This window comes from Neodiprion fabricii, chromosome 6 (genome assembly GCF_021155785.1).
Source record: "Neodiprion fabricii isolate iyNeoFabr1 chromosome 6, iyNeoFabr1.1, whole genome shotgun sequence".
Classification (NCBI taxonomy): Eukaryota; Metazoa; Arthropoda; class Insecta; order Hymenoptera; family Diprionidae; genus Neodiprion; species Neodiprion fabricii.
In genome coordinates, this window is record NC_060244.1 from 7,645,493 (window position 1) to 7,671,469 (window position 25,977).

The following is a 25,977-nucleotide window of genomic DNA, read 5'->3' on the forward strand; positions in this document are numbered from 1 at the left end:
CACGGATATACGTATACGCTATACGCGATCCAATTTACTAATTGAATCGTTCAGCCGATACGTCGACGCCTGGCACCGGGACGCCGTTGCGTGGGAGTCGAGATCCCGCCTCCGCAGGCGGAGCTTCAAAGGTGTCCACCCACGCCGCAAGCTCTCAACGTCGGTAAAAAGCCGGGTTGAGCCTGAGCAACGGAGACGTTAATCCCCGATTCTAACGTCAGTATCATTCCAACCGTTTTCTCAGTCACGCCGCGCACGCGTCCTTTTGGTAGAAAAATTCACCGAGATTAATAAAGAAAAATCCCGCAACGTCAGCCTCCGTTCGACACGTGTGTGACGATAATCACCCTCCACATTTGTTCTTTTAGTTTTCGTTAATTTTTAGTCATATATTTGTTACTTTTTTTTTTCTGCAACTGTGCTTTCAAGGACCGTAAGTTCCGCTATAAGAAATTTCTTCGTATTCGGTAACCCGGGGAGGTTACAACCCCCGCGGAATCATCTTCGTTCTCGCGTTTGAGCCACAGTGACGTGCCTCGAACGTTAAAAATGTTGGGAGGCTACGAGGCTCAGGCAGAATATTACCCTCAATGGCATCAGCCGTACAACTACATGACCCAGCTGCCCTACGGTGAGTTTTCCATACAATTTTCACGACACAAGTGTTTGACTTGTCTTTAATCGAATTTCGAATTCGTGCAACGCCGCTCATTCCCATCGTATTTCGTACGCGTTTCAGGACCCATCGGAATTCCGGACCCGGTCGAGGTTCATTCGACGTATTGGGCGGCGGCGGATTCCGGAATATCCGGGGGCAGTTCGGGGGCCGGAAGTCCGGCGGCCTCGACGCCGCCGTTGATCGAAGAGATCGGAGTCCAGGAACCGTCGCACTATTCCCCTTCGTCGCATTCCTCGCACTACTCGAAGTCAACGACGACGACGACGACGAACCACCACCATCACAATCACCATCATCATCATCATCACCAACAGTACAACGCCCATCAGATGACGAGTGGCTCGGGGCACCAATCTTATCCAGCTTTGATGTACCAGGCTTGTCAGACCGAGTCTGCGACTAGGCAGAGCGAATTTCTTGGGGGTTCGTTGCAGCCCTCCGACCACCTTCAACGCGTCCACGACGTCAGGGAAGGGATGGTCGTAAGGCCGAAACGGAGGAACACCGCGAATAAAAAGGAGAGAAGACGCACCCAGAGCATCAACAACGCCTTCGCCGATCTCAGGGACTGCATACCGAACGTACCGACCGACACGAAACTTTCCAAGATAAAAACACTCAGGCTCGCGGCTTCCTACATTGGGTACTTAATGGCGGTTCTCGACAGCGACGAGGGAGAGGAACCGCAGAGTTTTAAGGCAGAAATTTTGTCCAGTAGCAGGCGTAACAAGTCTCAACAAAACGCGGTGAGTCCATTTTATCCAACGTTTTTTACGGGGCTCGAAAGTTTGTCAATGGGGGATGAAGGCCAAGGGAGATTTCGTGCACGCGGTAATTTTGTCTTCCGGCGAATTCTTTTTGCCATCAACTTTTCGGCTCTACGTGCGTCGACACGATTTTTAACATTCAGCCGTGCCAACGGGGCAACGTTTAGACACTAAACTAGGACGAGAAACCGATCTTTACGCAGTTTTTTTTTTTTCATCAGTGTTAATGGGTTAACGCGTTGACAAGTAGAACATAAATTGTAGTCGTAGTAGATAAAGCGAGTAAAGTGGTTGACACGGGCATATATTACGTGAAAACAAACATCCGAGGGTATATCTGAGACATTAGTCTGCCATTGTTTATACGCAAATTAATAATTGTTGCAAGAGATTAGTTGAAATGGTGATTTACGCGGTGCGCGAAGAAAGCGCGCCACTTTTGTACTTTACAAAGTTTCGAAAAATCTCAAGAAGTGAAGAGGAGATAAAATTTACGTTGTAGTATCGTTCCGAGACGATTTATTATTTAAGCTTGTCCCAGCTCGGTAGATTAGAATCAAAATGTGAAAACCACAAGAATATTGAAGAGCCGAGGATTGACGTCGGTGAACTTGTAATTCTAAATGCCCAAGCGTCAAAATGTCGAAACGTGCTAAGAATCTACGTTTCTTTTTTTTACCCGTTTCCTCAATCAAACCAGTTGAAAACTCATCGCCTCAACTCGCTTGCTGCTCGGTAGCACGTCGAAATTTTTTCTCATCTTCATACCGCGTACGAGATCAGAGTTCGGCAATGAATAAGTGACGAGACTTGGGTTTCAACGTAATTTCATAAACTGGGTTGAATAAAACGGCAGCTTTATCTCTATGCTCTGCAAGATTCTGATCTAAAAGCGCATTTAGAAAAAAAATCTCAGGGTCATAACAAGTCGCAAATGTCCGCAATGTGAGGCTCTTTTTCTCGCCCAGAAGTTCATATCGCGAAGCTTTCGTCATGCTGCGTTAAATTTGTTTTTGTTCCAAACGAGTGTAAAAAATGGCGCAAGCTTCCAGATAATTGCGTTAAAATCATTCAAAAACAAACCGGCGATTGCGATTGGCTAACATAAATACGTTCAAGGAGAAATATAACGTAAATCGCGTTTACGCTCAAAGGTGTAATGTGATTAAAAAAAAAAGAGAAAAAAAGGAAAGAAAGAATAAAGCCATCTGCAGATGATTACAGTCGGTAAAATTATGTCACAATGCCGATTATTTATTGATACAGCCTAAACGCGTAGATCAACCGCCACATTCCGACGGACGCGTGTTGTAATTAAAAAAATTTATCTACATCTCTGGCATCGTGCTTGTCGCGGTAAACCGCGTTGATTGATTTGAGATGAAAATTGTCCCGAGATTCGACGAAAGGTTGGTTAGCACTTCACCCAACAAAGTATCAAGCTCGAGTAGTGTGACCCTCTTGCTTTTTTCACTGTTTACAACAACTTAATAAAGCTGCTAGCGTTCGCAGTACACTGGCCGAAAGTAAACACGAACCGCAGCCTGACTCAAGCTGTTTCATCCACGAGTATTTGTCTACGAGTGCGACGGAATACCTCGGTTACATACTTATGAACACGAATTTGTAATTCCCCATATCGCCGCTCTGTCAGAAACATCTGTCTCACAAACGACGGTATGAGGATTTAAATTTTCAATCATTTGTTCACTTTATGTTTCAACTCAAAGTTCAAGCCGAAAGTTTGAAAACATAACATAAAAAAAAAAAAATGCTGAACGAATCAAGAAATTTGAGAGAATGTTCGATGCGAAACGAAAGTATAAACTCTTGTACAAAAATCTATGCTACAAAAAATATATTTTACCAACACTCAAGACGGATTGTCTACTCGACGCGATAAATCTAAAACCTTTTTTTTATTCCTGACAAAGATGCAAAACGGGAGCGGTCCTGTATTTTGTATAACCTTTTACGAAGCACGAAAAGCGTGCCTAGACGTGCAATAATCACAAATTCCGATATTCCGCGATTAATCTCTTTCAAGATTTTACGATAATTTCCTTGCCTCAAAGCCTAAAGGTTGATGATTTTCGTTCAACGAAGAGCTTTTTGTTTTACGGTATTCAGTTTTCTAGCCAGTGAGAAGGACAGAATGAAGATAATATCAGGAATTATATATCCGCAGCATCTTATTTCGAAAGTCGCATCATCGCAAATTACGATCGCCTTGTGCGGTCGAATGATTTGTCGGCAGAAATGGGTATAAACGCGTCAGAAATTTGGACCTCTTTTCTGTTAGCAAGGTTAGTTTCGCGACATGGGAGGTCTTCGGAGGGGGGCGATTAGCTTCCGTGTTTTTCACCTGACGGTCAGACCGCTTCCGTAACAATTCCTCATCCTAGCTAGACAGATTAAGCCTGTTGAGCAGGTTTTTAAGGTTTCTCTTGGTAATTTCCAACGATTTGCCCGCCCGCGTTACAGGCATACAGACCCACGTCTCCTGAAATTTTTTTCGGCATGAAAATTAAAGTTCAATGGCAAACCGTGAATTATTTCGATTCGTAAAGACGCTAAACTTGCTGTTTTTTGCAACTGTCTTACAGATCGAGACTTCCGGTCAGAGCACTTCCTTGGTGCAAGAAGAAGGCCCCAAGGGTAAGGGTAGAACTGGATGGCCACAGCATATGTGGGCCTTGGAACTGAAGCAGGAACCTCAGGCCTGACTGAAAGACGCCGCAGAGAAAGAGTCGAGGAGTTGATTGATCGGGAACAAGAGAATTTTCGCGACACGTGACGAACTGTGTATTACAAGAAATCAAAAAAAAAAGAAAAAAGTAATCGTACCTGTAAATAATACCGATTGTATATTACTACTCTCGTGTACATGTATGTATGTAAATAAGAAGTTAATTGGATCGATTTTTTTCATTCCGTGCATTTTATCTTCTTCTCTGAATTATACTTTTACCTACCAAAGAGTATTACTGTATATGATTCGATTGTGCATAGAGTTAAGGGAGTATAATTTTCGAGAGTTACGTATTTGTAAAATTTTGTATAAAAAAATAAAACAAGAAGAAAAATAAAATGAAAACAAATAAAAATACATTATTGAGTGAAGACTAATACGAATGTGAGTAAGTCATTTGAAATACCCTGTTTACCGGCCGTTTTCTTTCCCATAATAGTTTATACCTCAACATCAAGAATTCTGAACCTTGCAGAAGAATCGTTGAAGAAACGTCAAGTTAGGCGAGATTTAACAGGTGTCTGAAAATGATTAACGCGATGTAAGTACAGTAAACATCGCGTAATAGATCAACGTGCTTTCGAGGCTTGGATGTCACGGCAATAAATGGATAAACACAGTAAGCTCGTTGTGTTTGAAAATTATGTACGAATAAAAAGACTTTCGTCTAGGCGGAAAATTAGACAAAATTTTACAAAATCCGGCTACGACTATAATTGCACCGAAAACTAAGTTCTTCACAGACAAGGGTAAGGAATAAATACGAGAACTGGAACTATAGGTCAGGGGATGAGTGGGAAGCATATAGGAGAGATTTTTTAGGACGCCTATTTCGTGTCATGCTGCGGCGCATGGCCTGGCGCCAGAATTCTGACGTAACCCAAAACCGACGGACGCAAAGGGACAATTGAGGGTATCAATTGCAGAAGGGCGCCTGTCGAAATTTTGTTTCCTTTCGGACCGTACACAAGTGTGAGCGCGCACATTTTTTTCTCCCCCAAACTATCTGAGAAACGTAAGTGTGTGCAGCTTCGAAGGTTCGACAAATAGAAGAGGAGAACAAAAAACACAAGGAGGGAATAAAAATAAAAAGTCTATAATCTCATTTAGAGATGGAATGTTGCGGATTAACTGCCGTTTAATCGCTCGGCAACTAGATCTATTCAAATAAAATCACTCGTCATTTGAACGAATCCCGAACTGTTGAGAAGATCGAGCCTCGGTATTATAACGGGGACCGAAATGACCAACGTAGATGTAACGCGACGACGCGACGGTGCCACTGGTTAAAATAAAAAAGAACTTAAAAAGTGTTGGTGGAGGAGGGGGGAGGGATAAGAATTCGACCCTGCCAACGTACAAAACTCGCATGATCAGAGGAGTGAGTAAATATTTGACGCAGAACTTTCAGAGCGTCGTCGATAGCGGTCCTTACCAATCCAAATATATCAAACCTCATCGCGTGTCTTGCCATATACATACCATAGACTATAGAGCGTGTCGCACATCGCGCTACGTATGTATCATATAGGTGTGCATACTCGACACAGTGTACGAGGGCATATAAACGATCCTCTATGAGACACAAAGTAATTAGGGAACCGCGTGACCGCATTTGTCAGTCTCCAATTAATGCCCTGAGAGTATAATATCATGATTTTATTTTAATTTGTTTACCGATGAGTCGATTCGATCGCGACTTTGAGCTCCTCTTCACCGTGCGAATGTTTAACCATGGCACAAACAAGAGACCGAAACTACCTGCCTATATCGGCGCTGGTCCGTCAACGGTTTCATCGAGGAACCCGATCGGCTTCGGATCGTCGAGAAGGGGGCCGGAAAGTTTACATCGGCAATTACAAAGCTGACACTCCCGCCCGCGGGAAGGCAGCAGCCCGGAAAGAGTCCCTATTTGTCAACGACGAAGATGCACGTTTCTCCTTCGTCCTCTCTCTCTCTCTCTCTCTCTCTGCTCCAGTTGTTCCGGGGCTGACCGGATCGGTCAGGGAACCACCCCTTGAGTATCGGACTCTTGACCATGGCTAGTTTTCCGTTCCGCAAGCGGACGGTTCTGAAGATATTTGACACTAATGCGACAACTCCGCGTCGCCGGTTGGGATAAGTTATGTGACTTTTGGTGCCAACGTGCCGCAAGCTCGACTGCAAAACGTCGCGTTCTTCGCCCCTTCGTTCATCGGAAGCGACGCGTATTACGGTCGTTGGTACCTCAATCGTATACACGGAGGTGGTATGCAGGGGGTGGTAGTCGGAGGAGAGTTATGACCCATTATGGACCGCGTGACCGAAGACAAAGAGAGAATGTCACGGGAGAGAGGGAACCCCGGGTGGAGAGAGACGGGGGGAGAAGGTTAATCCTATAAATTGATGTTCAGAGAGGGGGCGAGAGATATGGAGGAATAAAGGGAAAAGGCGGAGCTTCCGAAGCGCACGCGGACGAGCCGGAGCTGAGAATGAAGCCGCGTACAGCACCTCGCGGTGTGGGTGTCGCAGGAAAGTCATCGCAGATGGTCGCGGCCGGAGGATATTCATTTGTCATTCCGGCCATCGGGCGTATGTGCATACGACGGTACAGTCGAATCGTTAAAGTATCGTTAATTTTACGTCACCGTCGCTCGTCGAGCGGGCAAGTCGCCAAAGGCGCGATTGGTGTGTGTTCCGGTTAAAAGTGTCAAAATATGCGAATCCATTAGTCGGGGAAGACCAGCGGAAGATAAATTGGGCTTTGCAACAACGGTCAAGAACCGTCGGTCAACTTGAACCCATTGTACTCGTTGTCGAACAGCTTTTCTCTACGACTGTCGAATTTGCGGTGACTTTAGAGTGTGCACCGCTTTTAGACACCCGCAAGTGCCGCCGGGTAATTGATCGTTCTTGAACAAAGGCGTGTACCATAATGGCTGCCATGTTGGACGGATACGTTAACCAGCTCGATAATTATTACGCCCATAATCAGTGTTTTCAACCAAACGCTTATACCGTACCTGCGCATCGGCAAGGTTAGTAAAAAGCGATAAGTTGGATTGCGAGAGTTCAGGTTTTTTTCCCCACCCTGTCGTCGATATCCCGGATTCTTTTATATCCGAAAAACAAATTTCAACTTTGATGAAAAATCGCAGGTGATTTGGTTTTTCATAAATTAGCAATGTCGTTTTAGAAAAGGTGATGGTAATATACTTGAATCTGGGAGGTGCCGATCTTCAGGGTAATTCGAAAAAAGCATATCTCGGTTTTCAGTGACGTACAGGATAGAAGCAAGAAATTTCATGCCAAGTTTTGTCGGAATTTACGAAGGCAAACCCTAACAGTGATATCAAATTATTCGTAGCAGCGTTATTCAAACTAATTGAAGAGCTTTTGAACCTGATACGTGCCTAAGATCGTGTATATAATGTCATAACGGTCAATTAACGAAGTTATCTGAAGGTAGCGTTGCGTAGAAAGTTCACGATAATAAATCTATTAAACTTTGATGAACGTTCAGATATTCAGAATAATTTTTTTTACAGTACGGTGAATCGATGCTAAGTGTTTGGGGATATTGTAACTAACATAGACGTAAAAACGTCGAGTCAAATACCGTTCTCAAAATTTTGTGCATCGCGTGCCAAGAGCAGTTCAAATGAACTTCAGTCAAATGAAAACTTTACTTCATGCTCGAATTGCGAATTATATAGCAAGAAGAGGGATGTTCAAACGTCAACGAGAATGTACAGTACATTTGCAATGAAGTTTAGAAAATATTATAATAATTTGCAATCGATACTCTGCACATATTTCCATTCGAGTAAAACGAAATTTTGCAAACGTCATTAGCCCAATTTCCCCGCCAAAACATGAAATAATAATTCATACCTCACACTTGACATCGCGGAACGTGGACTCGTGTCGGAACGAGGTTTAACATTCCGAATTATCGCGTAATCCACATAGCGTTGAAAATTTTCGTTTACATCGCGGCGAGGCAAAAAACGGAAATACTGGAAAAGAAACAAAACAAAAAAATATACAAATAAATAAAAATGAGCAGGGGTTACGGCTGTGAACTCGCGACGCGTTCTCCTTGCACCAGCAATCGAAGTAGGTACGGAACGAAGAAAAAGTCGGTTCCCCTAGTATCGCGGGCACGCGTCACGAGGCAACTCGAGGGTGTTAAAGCAGCCGGAATACCTACCGTAGGATATCTAGCCGCGCGGTGAGCTTTGTAAACTCTCGGAGTGACGGAGGCCAGAACACCTATCGTTTCCTCGCTGCACGGGGTAGTGGTATAAACACGCTAGATTTCCAGCACCTTCGTAGCGTTATTCTTAGGCCAGAAGTAGATACGGTTCTCCCGTACGTCGAGGCCTGACTAAACCTACCTACTCACCAATCTTCATCAGCTCGTCCATCCCGCATACATACGCGTAGGGTATAGCATACTTACTTCGCATGATAGCGACGTTCGGCTCGCACATCGCCACGATCATCATCCCAGTCGGAGTTTAACCTCGGTAAGAGTTGCACGACACGAGGCGTTGTAAATCAGCCGTTCGAACGGCGTTGAAATCCCGTTGCGATAGCGTAAAGATGCGAGGTCCGAGGGTCGATTCTCCAACCTTCTTCGATCGGGCCCGATCCTCACGATTCTTCGACTCGTAGAAAGACACCCTGGGCTGATCCGTTGCAGGTGGAAGCGCCGTTGTTCCAGCCATGGACTGTCACGCCGTTCCCGATAGTTCTTACTGGAGTCCGATGGACGCGACGGGAATATCCGGGGGCAGTTCCGGCTCCGGAAGTCCGGGCACTTCGGACACTCCACCGTGCCTGGAGGAGCTCGGGATAACGGATCCCCCGGCGGCGTTTCACCTCCACACCTATCACAACCAGAGCCACGTCGTAGCCTCGCACAATCATTACGGCGTCGGGTACCACGACCAGGTCGTCGATGGTCAAATCCGGGAGGACTACGCGCCCTGCTCAACATCGGCGGGTCAGGGTTCGTCCTTCAGCCTCGGGACCCCGGTGAGACCGGTCAAGAGGAGGAACACTGCCAACAAAAAGGAGAGACGACGCACGCAGAGTATAAACAACGCTTTCGCCGACCTCAGAGATTGCATTCCCAACGTCCCGGCCGACACCAAATTGTCCAAGATCAAAACTCTGAGGCTCGCTTGCTCCTACATCGGCTACCTCACAGCGGTCCTGGACAGCGACGAACCTCCGGCCACCTTCAGGGCGGAACTCGTACCCGGCAGCAGGCGGTCCAAGCAATCCGGGGTGAGTTGAACTGTAAAATTTGAAATTGGAATTAGTACGAGTGACATTGCGAGAAGAAGCGATGCGAGGTAAGTGGAACCAGGTCGAGACAACTAAAGTGCGGATCACCCTGCGCGCTGACTGGACTACACAATTCATTCACTGAGTAGATCTTTCTATGGTGCATCGTAATCTCTAAGTATCAAATTTTTCCTCGAGTCAGGATTCATACAAAAATTTAACCCAATGAAGCACAATTTTTTCTTTGAATCGTTTTAAAACTATATTGGCACTTCCTGCAGTACACCACTTATGATTGATAAATACTGAAATCGGATTCAGATTGGGTCCAATTCATTGACCTAAATTTCAATGGGATGTTGAAGTTTCGTGTCACGTGACCCAAGTTTATAGAGCGATGCGCTGTTGCGAATGTAACCGAAGGGGCATATTTTGCATGATTTTGGAGAATCTTGTCAGCATACAGTACTATTGTTGGGAATTGTTTGAGTCGCAGTGAAACGACCGGGTTGAAATTGTTTCTTTTTGTACCTCTTGTATTGTCCGCGAACCTTCCATGAGAAATAAGTCAACGTCGAGTAGATGATAATTCAATTAACACCCTACACCGTGCAGGGACGAGAAGAGAGATGGATAAAAGCACTCTTGATTACTCTTCATTGGTGCAGGGTAATATCTCCATCCCTTGGGACCGCAGCATGTCCCCTAAAATCGCAATATGTCGCGAAATTCGGAAGGCCGGAGTCACTCACTACCGGAATATCATCTTATCTTGTTTTCTAATCAAATACAATTATCCCTTATCTTTTGACCGATCTCAACGCATCGCACAATGGCTGTACCGATATCTCGGTCCAGAATCACTAGCCATCTCCAGCGCCATAATTGCTCTGATTGAAAAGACATCGTCTGATCTATGACCGCAGCTTGGCAGAAGAAAGCGGAGCAGTTACTCATGGTACATAAGTACACGTTAGGTTCGTGAAAGCTTTCGTAAATTTGTTCATGTGCTGGGTAGTATAAATTCTATAATTAATTGCTGCAGCGATATGTTTCAGTTTTATCAATTCGTATCATTGCCAAATCAATTCCCGCTATACGTACCTACGATGTCAATTGTCTTAATTTTACGTTTCACGTCCGGTTTGATCTTTTTCAATGATGTTCTCTGACGGGAGAGAAAAAAATGAACACCGTTCGCTAGAAATCGTTTATGTACGCTTTTACAAAGTAGGTAATAACGGAAGAGAGGATAATAGTCGGACCATGAACGTCGGTCAAACAAGGGTGAAAAAAAAGAAAGAAAATGGTAGCTGGTTTGCTGACAGCTTGAAAATTACACTGATTATTCGGTACAGTCATTTCGAGTTGTTAAATTAGGGTATACCGCGGGGTCTGTTCAACGCTACTCTTAAAACGTCGTTAGAGGCCACCAACGCACGGCGGAAGTAGCATACATCCCTATTGAAATATTTTCCACGTCTGTTATTTCACCCCGTTGCACGTGACCGCATGTATAAGCAGACGTGTATAAAGTATATCCAATTAATTTTGCCAACATTCGGAACGTGGGTGGTTATCTCTGTTGAGGACGCAACGATTTTTGCATTCAAGAATATGAAGCAGCTCAATAATGCTCCAAATGCAAAACAATTATACGACGCAGTAAGACTGATTCAAAAGATAAGATCCCTCTTCGAAGAATGTTCGAAAATACAAACTGTATCTATGAACAGAGTAAAATAAACGTACATATCTACACAGCGTGCCAATCAGCTGAGAATCATTCGCGCAGACATTAGATGGTAAAAAATAAATGATGATCCTGATAGGAAGAAGGAAAAAAGTCGGAAAATGGACGTGTGCGTATATTCAAATTAAAACGTGGGAACGGAGTGTAAGGTTGAAGCGAACCGAGGCAGCTGTGAGGCTTGATTCGTCTTGGGCTCTACGAGAAGCTCGACACTTATTTCAAATACGTGTTTAAGCTATATGGAAAAAAAGTATGAACCAACCGTTTGTTTGCTTTGATAAGTATTGAAGTCGCGCACTTAGATCTCACTGAAAAACCACTCAATGCATGTGGCGTCTTTATTACTACCTTATATAGTATATTATTTTAGCGTTGCATATCTCGCGCTATATACTTTATCCACACCCTTTAGATAGTGTTTAACGAATTTATAAATAGCGCAAACCGACGTTGTTTCAGCTACACGCTTCTTTTCACATTTTTCATTATTATATATATGTATTATGGTGGTCCCTGTTTGGGTGTTGGAAAAATTTTCATTCGGACGCCCCTCAGATTTGATCCAAATCATTAAAAAAATAAAATAAGTGTAAAGTTTCAAGCCTCTACGACAAATGAAACACGTGCCTCTAAGCCCCGATAATTTTTAATGTAAACTACGTGTTATAACCAGTTATTACGTTTTGCATGAATTTGGTATAAGTCGAGGTATAAATCAAGGGACCGATTTGAAACTTAGCAGAGTTATTGCTTATAATGATAGGAACAAACCGTAAAAATTTCAAAACCACATGTATTTTACATTTAAATCTTTCGGAGCTTAGAGGCACGTGTTCCAGTTGACGTAGATGCTTGAAACTTTGCACTGATTTTATTTTTTCAATGATTTGGAACAGATCAGGGGGGCGTCCCAATGAAAAATTTTGCGGCCCTCAAATAAGGGGATGTATAAATAATTATACATATATAATTGTTTGTTTGTTTCGTAAAATACCAACAAAAAAAAACTACTATTCTTATTCACTATTCTTAGAAAGCATTTTGTAATTTCAAATTGCCGCGAAACTCTCGGAATGTCGTCAAAACCTTTCATATCATAGAATTTTTTGTAATCGTAGGTCTTCTGACTTCAATATATGTATATTAGACGCTAATTTTTAGAGAAATTACTTTTCATAATGGTTAACCCTTACGCTGTACACCGGGGTCAAAATGACCCCGATGCGTGTTCACCGTAAATTCCACATGAAAAACATCCAAAACAGTTTGATATGATGCTTGAGAAATAATGAAATATCGTAAAAATCGTTAATTCATTCTCTCTCCAAAAATTCAACTTCACTCACTCATATAAATATGTATTTTTCATCGCGCATTATCTCCATGTTTTTTTTTTTAAATCCCTGTGTCTCGAGAGTTACTCAATCAGTTCTCAGCTGAAAATATTGAAAATTCAACGAGTCATGATTTTTTGAGTCGACTAATCGATTTCCCGGTATTTCGTTGTTCAAGGAATTGTTTTCATTTTTAAAATTTCATTACGCTAAACATAACTAATTTTCCTTGAAATATAATAGTTAAAGAGTGTCCCTAGATTTTTTCAAGTTATCCGAATCGATATCACCGTTTTTTACTTATTGATTTGTGACGTGGGGTCTCCAGCGACCCCGGTGTGACACCAGTGTTATACACAGGAGGTGTGCAGCGTAAGGGTTAAATTGAGTCATTAATTATTTTCGTCGTCAAACGCTGAAACACGAGTAAACGAAAAAAATGCCAATCGTATAAATATCAGTTCAAAGTATGCGTCTCGTTGCAGGTTGATCAAAGTCAGGAAGCGATATCTCAAGAACCTGTTGAGGAAACGAGGCGTACGAAAGGAAGAACGGGATGGCCTCAGCACGTCTGGGCCTTGGAATTAAAGCAAGAACAGCCTCCGGGATTATAGCCTAATTACCACGAACAGCCTGAGATTCATCCTACTTTATACGAACTGGGTATGTGACAAACAAGGTGGCGTGATAGACAAGTGCGGACATGTCACAAAAATGAGAGAGCATTCACGCTTTCGCCTCGGTTCTAAGAGGGCCATTTTTTGGAGAATAAATCGTTCTCACGAGAAACGAACGATCATTTAAAATCAACAAGCACGACCACGAAGCTGATTCATATTTTTTTCTTAAATTTGTCTTTGTTCGGAAGCATCACTTGGAAGAATAATTGTTTTCTTCAACTTCATAATATGTTTCGTCAGTAATTTTCGACCCTGCAGAATTTGGGAAAAAAGATCAGCTAATTCGACCTCAATAGATATACCTACCGTAAAAAAAATATTCCCAACAAAATCATAGTGCCTACGATTTTTTATAAATCGTCGTGGAATTTGACTGTATATTTCAACTTTTACGAGCAGTTTCAATCGTCCTAAGATTTGCTATAATTTCGTTGTACCCAGGATTTTTAACAACGTCACGACGTAGGAATTTTTATTACTTGTCTAAAGTTTTGAAAAACGAACAGCTTTTGCAATGAGGTCGCGTTTCACGGAGGAAGATACATAAATTTCACGTTCACCCGGCTGGTTCAATAATTTTTTATTTTCCATCGATCCTTCCACTCGAATCGTCCGGAAAAATTATAATGCACTGTACCGCGGCGTGGCAAAAGAAATCGCGGGCAGCTGGTTGAATTATACGGGGAAACATTTGTCATTGAATTTTCCTTCATAAATATCTCTGGCGAGCGCGAGTGCGACATAAATTACGAATCAACGTTAGGTGGTCCAGGGAATCCCTTTTTCCGCGGGTATCTCGACGCAAGCGTCGCTTGGGAAAAATAGACACCGCGGAAAAGCGAGCTCGAAATCAACTAAAACAAACGATTGGTTTGAAGATTAAAGAAAAGCTCGTAAAGTGAGCGGACGGATGTTCGAGCAGGTCCGCTTCACTGTGCATCAATTTGAAAAGTGTGCAGATATCAAGTTGAAATTGGTCGTGAAATCGTTGCTTATTACGATAGTAAAGCGTACTTTCTGTTTTGAAATATTACTATTGACGAAGGGGACAGAGTTTATGGTGATGCAAGACACCCGATACCGCGAGGTTTAAATCCTGTGAGTCACTTTTTCTTCTTCACTTTTTCAACGAGACATCAATTACGCGCGGGTTCTGGTAAATTCGATATCTCCGAGTCGTAATTACGGCGCCAAAAGTCTCGCAACGTTCCAAGTCATGATTTAGTGTATAGTTTTGCTCAAATGATTCATCGACTCACCGCTGACGGCAGCTGTAGGTTTTAATTAACGCGAATCGGAAATTTGCATGCATGAAAATTTTTAGTGTGCCGATAATTCAGCTTTTAAAAAAAGCAATAAACATATGTAGCTCGCTTTTTGTAAATTCAACAAACAGACTTTTCACCTGAAACTGTTTGACGAAACTTTTTACCGCGGGTTACGTAATGTTTTAATTTCCATCGTTTCTTCAACTAAATTTTTATCTGAATTCTATTTCTTCGATTATATTTTGGCTCAACACTGAGAGGACAATTTATTACTGTATGGTGAAGCCAGTATTTATTACCATGTCGCATACTAAAACTATATTATCGATACACAAATATTGATAGCATATTTATTCAGGTTTAATTTATCGGTTTCCAATAAACTTTTATACAGCTTCGTGATCGTTTACAGTATAAAGTAACAAATATACAGCTATTTCCAAGCTTAATGCAATAAAAAAAAATCTCCATCGTTATAATAAATATTGATATCTTCCTCCTTCTCGTGATGAACATTTCTCGCTAGTTGAACTTTTGCAGAATTCTGATACGGAATGGAATTTAATCTTGCTCGAATAAAAATAATAAACTTTCGCAAAATTGGAATAATAAAAATCAGCTCGCCGGACGATTATTCAATAAGAATTGGAATCACGCGGTTCTGAGGTAAAATAATTAGAAAGCTAAATATATTTTGGCATTTTATTGCGATACGTTAGACATTATCGAAGGAAAAATTCGACGATGCTGTTCGTTGAAATGCCAAATAATGAAACAAAATCGGTCGCATGAGCAACAAATCACCATCGAGAATAATTAAAAAAAAATATATATATATAAAATGCATTCTCGAAGGTGCCGAGTCGGAAAAGGTGGAATCACCAGTTCATTTTTCTTCGTTCTTTGTTAATTTTCAAATACTACGTAATATGTGTAAAGTTATAATATAATACACGCAGATACATATTACATATAATTATGCAAGTATTATAAGTTATTTTTATCGACAAGCAGAGCCAGGGCACGCCTGGTTTGAAGTATAACTGCTGCATATACGGTAATATATGCCGATAGCAATAAATATCTAGTGACTAAAATTCACCCGCATATGTACATTGTTAGCTATCTATCTTTAGTGGCAATTAAGTCTTACACCAATGTGTTATACAGGCACTAGAATTCGCACGAAACCCGCCGAATATCATCGTGGACTTGGAGCTCTACGGTTAATAAATTTTTAAGCAAAGAGTTGAGCGGTAAAAAGTGATAATATTCGCGGATAATATATACATATTTATAGAATTATTTAACTTATTTTCCACAATTATTATTCATTTATGGCTATTTTGATATTTATTGCGTAAACAGCGTCATGTGTATGTATACATTGTTACATAGCGTATGTGTGTGAAATAAACGTGAACGTTAAAAAAGGCGTTCCGAGTGTATGAGAATTATTACGGCGGTTTCACTGTTCCCTTGCACTTTCGTTTTCATCGACGATTCGAATCGAAGACTCGAGGCCGGAAAAAAGACGGAAATTTTTCTTCATCCCATCGCGGCCACCCCTGCACCCTCAACTTCGAGGTTCAAATACCGGGTTGAGATATAAATCTGCATTCCAAACGGGCGACACTATGCGAGGCACGCTATTATTAGATAAAGAAGTGACGTTTTTCCTGTCGTCGGGTTACCGCCACCCTTATACTGATTATTCGACGCTGGATACGCGTCCCGTTATTTTAATTGCTCGCGTAATTAGGGGTAGTTTTTCATCGGCGGGCGGTACCTGGGATCTTTTGAAGCCCGGCCGAAATACCGAAGGTGGGAATTCGTGTCTCACGCTTCTATACTTGTCTACAAGTTCATCCCGTAATTGGTAAAAGCGTTAATCTCCATTTATTTTCACTTGCATCGGCATACCGGTTGTCTTCTTATTCCTACCCTCGGCTACGCCCACGAATCAAAATAACGACATACATTCAGCATCCCTTATTCCGTCTGCATGGGAAATCCAACTCACGTCAGTCTGACGTTAATACCGTGACTAATATGCAGGAAAATAATTTTGCCACCGCATAAAGCAATTTGCTCATTGGTTTTTATTTTTTGTATTTTTTTTTTTTTTTAACATATTTACAGCATCTCCTAAACGAGTAGTCGAAATAGTCGATACAACGTAATTTTTTGGTTACGTTTTGTGGCGACTATTTTACAAACTAGATCCTCATAACAGTCTTCCACGATTAACATCAAAGTTAATTACGCGTTATTAAACAATTAGGAGTGAATTTTCGATAAATTTATGACGCAGAGACAATAATACCGTGAGTAAAAAAAAAAAACATGAGTCGTGCACGAAGCTTCGACCAGAGTTTAAGAATTGTAGTGAAAAAGCTCGCTCGTCGCGTCGTTACTCCGCGAGCTGCCAAGACCCAATGGTCAAGCGAGGAGAATCGAAAGGGTATTTATAGCGTAAGGGGTTGATTGGTTGATCCTCAGATTGAATTGGATAATTGACAAGTTTAACCCGCGACTGATAGCCGGGGAAAGCGTTACGCATAAATTCGACGCCTCGCGCGAAGCTCGACGTTAAATCTGTTCATTCGTTACGCCGTATGGGGTACGCGAATACGTCGAGAAATCCACGTCGCCGACTTTCAATTGTTTCCGTTATCACCCGTCTCCCGAGCACAATCCCATTTTCAGGTGTATTTTGTTCCTCCTTTGAAAGTTGCAAAACGCAATAGGTACGATTTTCTGACGATCGAAAGTCGGTACGGTGATCATTTTCACAGAGCATACAAAATGCGTGTGTATAAAATGTCTGTACAACTCACCGAATGTTGAGAAGTCCACTTCCTGTCTTGCTACAACGCTCTGTTCCCTCGTAGTTCACATTTGACACTATGCACTGTGAATTTAAAACAGTTCGTTCTGCCTTACTGCGCAAAATTGTTGACAAAAGTTGAAAAGCTCTCGATGCAACCTCGATTCTAATACGAAACCTCGTCATTGTCTACACACTCGCACCACACACTCGTTCAACTGTTACGATTAGAATTGTAGAATGAATGGGCTCTGAGACAAGCCAACGTACAAACGGATGCCGAGAAGGATCAGCGGTAAATGAAACCCGGTGTTATTGATGAAATTCTACGCGTTTCGGAGCAGAGTCACAAACACTTACGTTAGTTTACATTCACAGATTCGCCGAGTCACCTTTCACCCTCTGACTATCAGCTACGCGGCGATGTACGGTGTAAAAGGTAAACAACGCTAGTTTATGAAATGAGGAGAAGAAGCAAGCCTCTCGATTTGACTTTAAAAATGATTAGTATCGGGGGAAAACAGCTCGTCGGTATCGAGTGGTCCGTGAATGGTGATGCGAAGGTGTATTATCGGACAGGTTCGTTCTAAACTCGGTGCGTCTAATTCCGTATGGGCGACGCGGAGTCCCGATCAAATGGAGACAAATTACCATTGAGTCGAGATTGTCGATGTAGGGGGAAGGGTGTTGTCAGCGGGGTGGTTTTCCTGCCCCCGTAAGCGGCGCCTCGGCCATCCTCCCCGTGGGATTGCGCCTCCTATATAACCTGAGGATTTCGTTTTACCGAACACCACTCGACTAAGAGGTTCAATCCAGTGTACAGCAGCATGATCCTCTTCACCAAGCATTTCTCTGTCTGTACGAGCATTGCTCTCCTCGTCACCTGCGTCACGGCCGAATACGGTAAGTCCCAAGTCGACGACACTATTACACACATTTGCAACCTTATTACATGTTGCACATGCATCATTTCTTGCAGTGAAAATCAGTCTTACGAGAATTACAGGCTCGGCTTCGTGATTTGTACTTGAGGACGCGGAGTCGTGCTCATTGTTAACGAAATGTAACTCCAATCTTGTTTAACGATGTTAAATCGTGTGGCGATTCAATTTCAGCCTGATTAAGCAATTAAGCTCCTCGTTGAAAACCTGTGACTTTTGGACTTAGTTGAACTTTGCATAGTTATTTCCTTTCTCAAATGGACGGCTATTGATGCAACTCGCTAAAGCAGTGAATCGTACAGATGGTTGGAGGTATTGATTTGTCAATGAGACATCCATAGGTAACGGATTTCAAATCTTTTACAAGGATTTGATGCTCTGCTCGAGAATTTTGGGTGATTTTAAACCATGCGAATCGTCGAGGAGCTTGAGACCTGTATAAAGTAAATAAGACCTCGTGTTAATTGACGTTGATTTGAAACAAAACTTCCATCCGATGACACCAAAAGATATTCCCCACAAGAAGGAGAATATTAAATTGTAACGATTTGTAATTGAAAAAGATCACTCCGCAATATTTCAGTATCATAAAGTCACTGTGAAAATTTCAAGTAATTTAGTAGACTCGCTTGAAAGTTGTATACAAGAATTTTTGAATGCTAAATGTTTGTTTTCTTTTTTTAACAAAATAAAAGACGCGGTCTTCGCAACTGCTTTACCGAATGAATTTTACCGTACAGCGATATAAAAATTTCAATCCCTATCCCTATTATCACTAAAATGAACCAAGAGTCGCGTGTTTTTTCTTTTCAATTTTAGTACCTCCTTAGCCACGGATATCAGTCTCTGCGACGACGTTACTAATTCCGAAAAAAATTCTCCCCACTGCCAAGCCACTAATTCCGTATATTGATTTGCCGCAATTCGCAAGCCGTGTAACGTACCTACCTCGGTAAAAATTTTCCAGACACCAGGGAAACCGAATTAAATGGCGGCCGATTGCCGGAAGAGAACAGCATGTGCTCGGGAACCAGCTGCGCAAAGCGAAGTCCCCTGAACGGTGCTGCTGGCTCAATGTGGTTCGGGCCGCGTCTCGGCCGCAGGCGAAGATCCGACGAGAGGCTGGAGATGGATCCGGAGGAGACGAACGCCATAGCCGACGTGATAAACGGTGCGCCCTGGGCCTTGGTTTCCATCCCAGGTGAACTTGCGCTCGCCCTTTAACCGATCGGTTGCGATGCGTGATACGAGTTCCCGCTGTACTTTGTATTTTCTCAGGAGGAAAACGTCACGCTCTGCAGGTCTTCACACCGAGATTGGGAAGGGAATTGGGCGAGAATTACGGGTTCAATTCGCTGGTCGGCGACCAGGGCGGGAATCAGGACGACATGGAGCAGCGTTCTCCACCTTTCGCGCCGCGTCTTGGACGCCGTCTTCCTTTCGCACCTTCGCCGCGTCTCGGTCGCGAGCTTCGAGCACTTTTCCAGAAGGTCTAGGTCCGTCGACACGTCCAGGGATTCCTGCATTCGCCCACTTCCGTTGTTACATAAATTTACATTGATTGATATAATTACGATAATTAAATGGTATATTACACGATTATACTGTATATTAGCCGTATTAAGTACCTGTATGACAACCTCTACGATGTATAATTAAACGCGATATTGCAATAGAAAATTGAAAGAAAGAAAAGACAGAAGAAAAAAAAAATAACAACCATTTTACACACTTCACAAACGAAATATAAATACGTCCGTACAGAACATGACTTGTGTAACCCAAGTAAATATGTACTTATAAATATATATGTATGTAGCTCATCTCTTATGGATAATAAACTTTTATCAAGAATTTATTTTTTTACTATAATTCCTTAAAACTTTATGAAATCTTTCCAAGCACGGGTAAAAGAAAAAAATGTCAAACTGTTATACGTGAAATAGCGGATGAAAGTGAGAAAATGACGAAAGGATTAAGGGAATAAGAAAAAAATGGAGAGAAAAAAAAAAAAAAACTGTAGGAAATGATCCATGGACCGGAACTGCATGGTGCAGTAGTGGGCCATGTGGCCATGTGTTTTGGGCGCGAGTCATAACCGTAAAACACGAATCACCAACACGAACAGATACCAGGAGGCAGCCACACGCCCCGCGCTCGCTACTATTTCAAGTCTTAACTTTATACTTTACAGCTCAATATTTATTTATTCGAGCCTTGAGTTGTTACGACGCGTTTCTCCCCCTGCTTCGTGAATTTACAGCGACTACCCACGAATTTGCTTTGCGTTAAATTTCGCCGTTTATTGCATATTTCTCGCCGATGTTTGGAACCTGGAATAGTTGGAAGATGAACCGATTTATTTGGCATTTTTTTGTTTTTTCAGTTATCTACCGCCTCTCCTCTTTTTTTATTTATCGTATTATTAAACAGGAACAACGAATTAGCGTGGAACAGAAATTTCGGGCAATATCTTGAGACCGGAGCAAATAATCCCCAAGCTTTCTCGGAATACACTGTGGTCCTAATTTTGAGAGAAGTTTGAGCTTCGAGGGAACGCTACATAGCGGAAGTTGAAGCGACCATAAAGCTTCCAACGACTTCGTACACATTGTACATACGTATATTATAGTCATACCTGCGGGATCGGGGGTGTACACCATATTATACGCCAGATGTCTTATACGGTGTATTTATTATTTTAAGCTCGATCTTATTTTAAACCGTGGGCTCAGGAAGATAATAGTTTTTTCGTTTAAAACTCGGTCTCGCAATGTTATTATCTGCGTTAACCTGCATCGTACACCATATCTCCATGACGTATATTACGGAATTATAATTTTCTGGTACACGTCCCATGGTTCCACAGTATTATCGTCCGTTAATATCGCTTTGATATAACCATGAAAAAATGAGATATCTCCTCACTTTAGTCTCGGTGTTTTGGTTTTTATTGTATCATTATTATTATTATTATTATTATTACCATTAATTTTATATTAACAAATGCTATGTATGTATAAGCTCAAAACGTATCGAGAGAACAGAACCAGATGCATTAATAGGCGTGTGATTTACCCATCATATAATACCTTGCTATTTATCACTTAAGTATACACTACGAGAATTTTCTCTAAAATGCAAATTTTTTCGGCTTTTTTTTTCCTTAGTTCCTGTTCTTTCTTGTTTTTTTCGAAATTTTTTTAAAAATCCGACATTTTTTTGCATTATTTCGAACCAATTTGGGGGGTGAGACCATTAAAATTCGATTTTACCCTTATTAAGAACAGGTCTAATGCACATGCATATATATACACATGAATGTATACGTTTGCTACTTACATAATAATATTTACATTGTATAGTATCGTTAATCGCATCCAATTAAGTGCAACGTTGTAACAGTCACTCAGAATAAGCTATGTTAATACGTTTCACAAATCAGTATAATGATCTATTGTTTACTATATGATAAATGATATGGGATTATACATTTTTGGTCTGTATCTACATAAAATGTATATCGTACATATCATCGATTATTCAGTTATTTATCAAGTTAAATCCAAACGCAGCTTCGCTTTACTCGTCGATAAATATATTTGTCTGTATATTTATATGGGTAAAATTTCTTTTCCTGTCGTTTATATCCCGTTTTAATACGCTATATTTATACAAGTGGTAGTTCAAATTTATTATAATTACACGTATAATTAAACGAAGGTTAAATTTAACACAAATCATCGCTTACATGTCTATCGTACAATTTCAAACTGCTTGATAGGCCCCGAAAATTCTTTTATCCATCCATTATACTGTACTTCGCGTAATAGTAATAATCGATCTGAATAGAATGAGCATAGGCACTGAAGTTTAAAACAAATTCACAAATTGATATTTCCTTGTATGAATCAAAAGTGTTTCATTTCTGTAATAATATGTATTGTAACCCGTATTTTTTTCAACATTTTTCTTTATATGTGTTTTTTTCATTTTTTCATTTTTATTTATTCATTTTTTTTTTTTTTTTTTTGTTCTTACTAACATTATAACCCCACCCGTTATAATAAGCCCTAATTTTAATATTAAAGATTATAGCAGTGTGAGTAGATTATAATTAATAGTTATGTATATTTAAATAAATAGCACAATAAGTTACTTTTCTGCAATAATAAATACATGGATTACTCACGATATAGAGTTTAAAAAAATCAGATTACGGATCGAGTTACCGAGTGCGTGACAAGGCTGTCGATACAATAATTGAAATCTTTCAGAAGTCGACGTATAATGAGTTTATATATAAAAAAAAAACACAATTTGAAAAAAACTAGACAAACAACTAAACTGTAATTTCAATTTTTCAGTTGTAACGAGGGATGTAAATGTGTGATCTGAGATCCTTGGATATGTGACGAGAAAAAAAATTGCTACAAATTAAGCAATGTAGAATAAATTGAAGGATTTTTAGCAAATTGCTAAAAGATTTCCCACCCGAAAAATGATTTGAATAGTTTTTGTGCCAATTCTTTACAAGTGCCGAATGCAAACAATATTTGGGTAACATTAAGAGTATGTTGCAACGCCACAAAAAAAAAAAAAAAAAAAAAAAAAAGCTATTTGCTTGATGTTATGTTTTTTTTTCTTCCCTTTCTTTTAGCAATAATATATTACAGCCTGTGGGCAGAGGGATCACACCTTTCAATAACAGAAAATAGACCCGTTGTATACGCGCGAAAACCTAACCGTTCTAATTCATTTGTATTTTTTTTTTTTTTGTTTTTTTTTTTTTCTTCTTGCTCTATATTTTAGATATAGTATATAACATATATGTTTAAATTAATTCTATACTTTAGTAGTAGTAATTATATTATATCATGCACACCTCGTTTCTTTGCCACTGATCAATGGCTAGGTGTGTAGTTACTACTTAAATATTCTTTCTTGTTTTGAAATGTTTTCTGTATTTTCTTTTTTTTTTCCTATCAATTACGATTTACCACGGTGGTGGAGGAAATTTTTCAAAACCAACAGTCATCATTACGCAAATTTAAAAAAAATTTTTTCCTTGATCTCGGGAATGTAAATAATTTTTATACGAGTGGGTAATCATAAACTAACAATTTGAGACGACTTAGACGACTCAGATTTAACTTAATTTGTTGTCTCGTGGTGGTTTTTTCCTAATTCCTGCATTTCTATTTTACACAATTCAATGTTAAAATTCTTTCGGATGTGCCTACCATAATATTATGAAATTTACACCGGATCATACTGATTTATGGAGTAATATATTATATGGAACACAGCTGGGTTAAGAGACAAAGTTTGTATAAAGTAACTGTTTTTGTTCCAACAGTACGATCGTAGCTTTCTCGTACGGGATTCTAAAAACAAGACAGGATTGACTAAGTTACAATTATCATCGACTCAAATCGTTGCAAAACGATAATTAAGCATGGATTTCAAAGATTGCAATATGTTATAGTGCAGATGTATTAAATACTTAAGTATGTGCAAAGTTCTCTATTATACAGCACACGCCGAACACGTGGCACTAGACAGCGTCAGTAACAAAAAATAAAGTTATTTTTGCCAGCAAATACGGTTGCAGGCAATATCGGAAGCCCGAAAAATAATAATATTCTCGTTCCGCTCCTTTAACATCAGTGCGCGTGATGCATTTATACATTATTTTTAGTTTCAATTATATTTACCCATTCATTCGTCTGTAGAATTGATTTACGTAAAACGTCTATTGAATTAGATCTATAATTATTCATAGCACTATACTTTGAGTTTTTTTATTTTTCTTTTGTATTTCCCCCTTAAATATCTATTATTTTTCGTAATAACATTATTATTGTTGCCCAAAATTGTTAATAATTGTATTAAAAAGTTTAAAGGCAGAATATCCGGATCAAAACATAAAATGTATAAATATCAATGGACTGTTTATCTCACGTTATTGATAAAAATTAAAAACCATTTTTTACCTTTTCAACAAAATGATAAATAAAAATAATAGGGTATGTTATGTAGTATAAGTCATACCTACCTAAACAACGATTTTCAAATCGAGATAAACTTTATCAGATAAAGTACCTCAGAATACTCCCTACTACGTACGTAAACGAGTTATACAATAATCACCCAGTAAACATGAGCCGGTTAAAATGTGGTTGAAGAAACGTTAAGGTCGTATAATTATGGTATAGGTAGAAAATATTACCGTGTTCGATATACGGTAATTTTTCAGTAAAATATTAATCGTTGTCTCTCCACAAATATTATACGATTTTCATTACACGTACATTTAAACAACGGTTTCTAGACTAATAATCAACGTTTTGTTTACTAGTTCAATTGCTAATTTAAATTCGTTAAAAACCGGTATATTTATAGATATTAAAATACAAATTTTCTACGTTTCATCGTCAACGTTTTGTTGTGGTAAGCGAGATTTGTAGTATAAACGTGTGGTAAAACCGTTTATATTTCTAGTCTTATGAACAGTTAATATACATGTTTTATTCCTTCACCGGTAACACAAGTTTAACGTTTCATTCACTGCTTTTCTACAACATTTAAACAACGGTTTCTAGACTAATAATCAACGTTTTGTTTACTAGCTCAATTGTCAATTTAAATTCGTTAAAAATCGGTATATTTGTAGGTATTAAAATACAAAATTTCTGCGTTCCATCATCAACGTTTTATTGTGGTAAGCGAGATCCGTAGTATAAACGTGTGGTAAAATCCATTATATTTCTAGTCTCATGAACAGCTAATATACATATTTTATTCCTTCACCAGTAACACAAGTTTAACGTTTCGTATAGTTACCATACCTTGCCAATATGTTCTCATTAATTGTTTAATAAGTAAGTCAATACACTTTTGATCTACTGATCACATGTAATACGTGAAAATTACGTCGTACATAGACTTGTCATATCGATACACAGAATTATATACCTACTCGGGCCGAAACGTAAACAAGATTTGTTTCGTACCTTTCTGACCTTCATATCCAAGAATACTACCCTTTTCAACATAGTGAGGGCAGGAATCAACTTTTACATCATTTACTTACATATTGCGATGTTTGAATTTGGAACTATAATCATTATTTTCAAGTTTTTCTCATGTTAGCAGTGACTAAAATTCAACGTTTTGTTATCCTCCTCAGCACGTTTTTCTGATTACCTTAAATTTTGTAAACAACTGGTCATTCGATTTCCAATCTTTTTTTTCATTCGATAAACTAGTAAGTATCATCAAAAATATGAAAAAATTTAGGTGACATAACACTAGAAGTGATAATTTTATTCTACGTAATATTGTAAAGTAGAACAATATGTTACCTCCATTTTTTCAAATTCTTTTCCTTGTGTTATTGTTAATTCCCCAACATAGGAAAAAAAGTTGAAAAATCGATGAACAGATTTTTTTACAAAGGTCACCAAGAAATTACGTAGTTGAGCATATAAGTGCATCCCTTCGCGGCGTCTTTATTAATTGTAAAACATACGTTTTCCTATACCATAATGTATATATTGGAATAACCCATGCTAGGAAAGCGAGTGGCCGTAGATGAAGCTCGTGTACCATGGATGTTACATATACGTATAATGAGCGCATGTATCAAACGACAAGCGGTCGCGAAGAATCGAGAATGTCCTAGCGTGAAATA

At 40.0% G+C, this 25,977-nt stretch overlaps 3 protein-coding genes across 4 annotated transcripts; all 3 read left to right on the forward strand.

Annotated features, from left to right (window-relative positions):
* The first annotated feature begins 215 nt into the window (after positions 1-215).
* LOC124184299 (heart- and neural crest derivatives-expressed protein 1-like) lies at positions 216-4,251 on the forward strand. The gene is made up of 3 exons (XM_046573846.1): positions 216-631; positions 740-1,425; positions 4,053-4,251. The coding sequence occupies exons 1-3, from the start codon at positions 550-552 to the stop codon at positions 4,170-4,172; spliced, it is 888 nt and encodes a 295-aa protein (XP_046429802.1). The 5' UTR covers positions 216-549; the 3' UTR covers positions 4,173-4,251.
* A 2,472-nt stretch (positions 4,252-6,723) lies between these two features.
* Positions 6,724-17,807, forward strand: LOC124185331 (heart- and neural crest derivatives-expressed protein 2-like). 2 transcript variants are annotated; one of them, XM_046575999.1, is made up of 4 exons: positions 6,724-7,215; positions 8,886-9,475; positions 13,048-13,225; positions 17,719-17,807. In XM_046575999.1, the coding sequence occupies exons 1-3, from the start codon at positions 7,113-7,115 to the stop codon at positions 13,174-13,176; spliced, it is 822 nt and encodes a 273-aa protein (XP_046431955.1). In that variant the 5' UTR covers positions 6,724-7,112; the 3' UTR covers positions 13,177-13,225; positions 17,719-17,807. The 2 variants fall into 2 exon arrangements, with proteins under 2 accessions (XP_046431955.1, XP_046431954.1); XM_046575998.1 differs by lacking the exon at positions 17,719-17,807 and having other exon boundaries at positions 13,048-15,935.
* Positions 17,808-17,993: 186 nt separating this feature from the next.
* Positions 17,994-20,055, forward strand: LOC124185334 (PBAN-type neuropeptides-like). The gene is made up of 3 exons (XM_046576005.1): positions 17,994-18,243; positions 19,249-19,482; positions 19,560-20,055. Exons 1-3 carry the CDS (start codon positions 18,168-18,170, stop codon positions 19,775-19,777), a joined length of 528 nt encoding a protein of 175 aa, XP_046431961.1. The 5' UTR covers positions 17,994-18,167; the 3' UTR covers positions 19,778-20,055.
* Positions 20,056-25,977: the final 5,922 nt, after the last annotated feature.

Bases quoted from the DNA above. Each gene is read 5' to 3' on its own strand.
- LOC124185331 (XM_046575999.1), top strand. From the start codon at position 7,113: ATGGCTGCCATGTTGGACGGATACGTTAACCAGCTCGATAATTATTAC. The intron at 7,216-8,885 runs GTTAGTAAAAAG...GATCCGTTGCAG, and splicing joins CGTACCTGCGCATCGGCAAG to GTGGAAGCGCCGTTGTTCCA. The intron at 9,476-13,047 runs GTGAGTTGAACT...GTCTCGTTGCAG, and splicing joins GGCGGTCCAAGCAATCCGGG to GTTGATCAAAGTCAGGAAGC.
- LOC124185334 (XM_046576005.1), top strand. From the start codon at position 18,168: ATGATCCTCTTCACCAAGCATTTCTCTGTCTGTACGAGCATTGCTCTC. The intron at 18,244-19,248 runs GTAAGTCCCAAG...AAAATTTTCCAG, and splicing joins CTGCGTCACGGCCGAATACG to ACACCAGGGAAACCGAATTA. The intron at 19,483-19,559 runs GTGAACTTGCGC...GTATTTTCTCAG, and splicing joins GGCCTTGGTTTCCATCCCAG to GAGGAAAACGTCACGCTCTG.
- LOC124184299 (XM_046573846.1), top strand. From the start codon at position 550: ATGTTGGGAGGCTACGAGGCTCAGGCAGAATATTACCCTCAATGGCAT. The intron at 632-739 runs GTGAGTTTTCCA...TACGCGTTTCAG, and splicing joins CATGACCCAGCTGCCCTACG to GACCCATCGGAATTCCGGAC. The intron at 1,426-4,052 runs GTGAGTCCATTT...ACTGTCTTACAG, and splicing joins ACAAGTCTCAACAAAACGCG to ATCGAGACTTCCGGTCAGAG.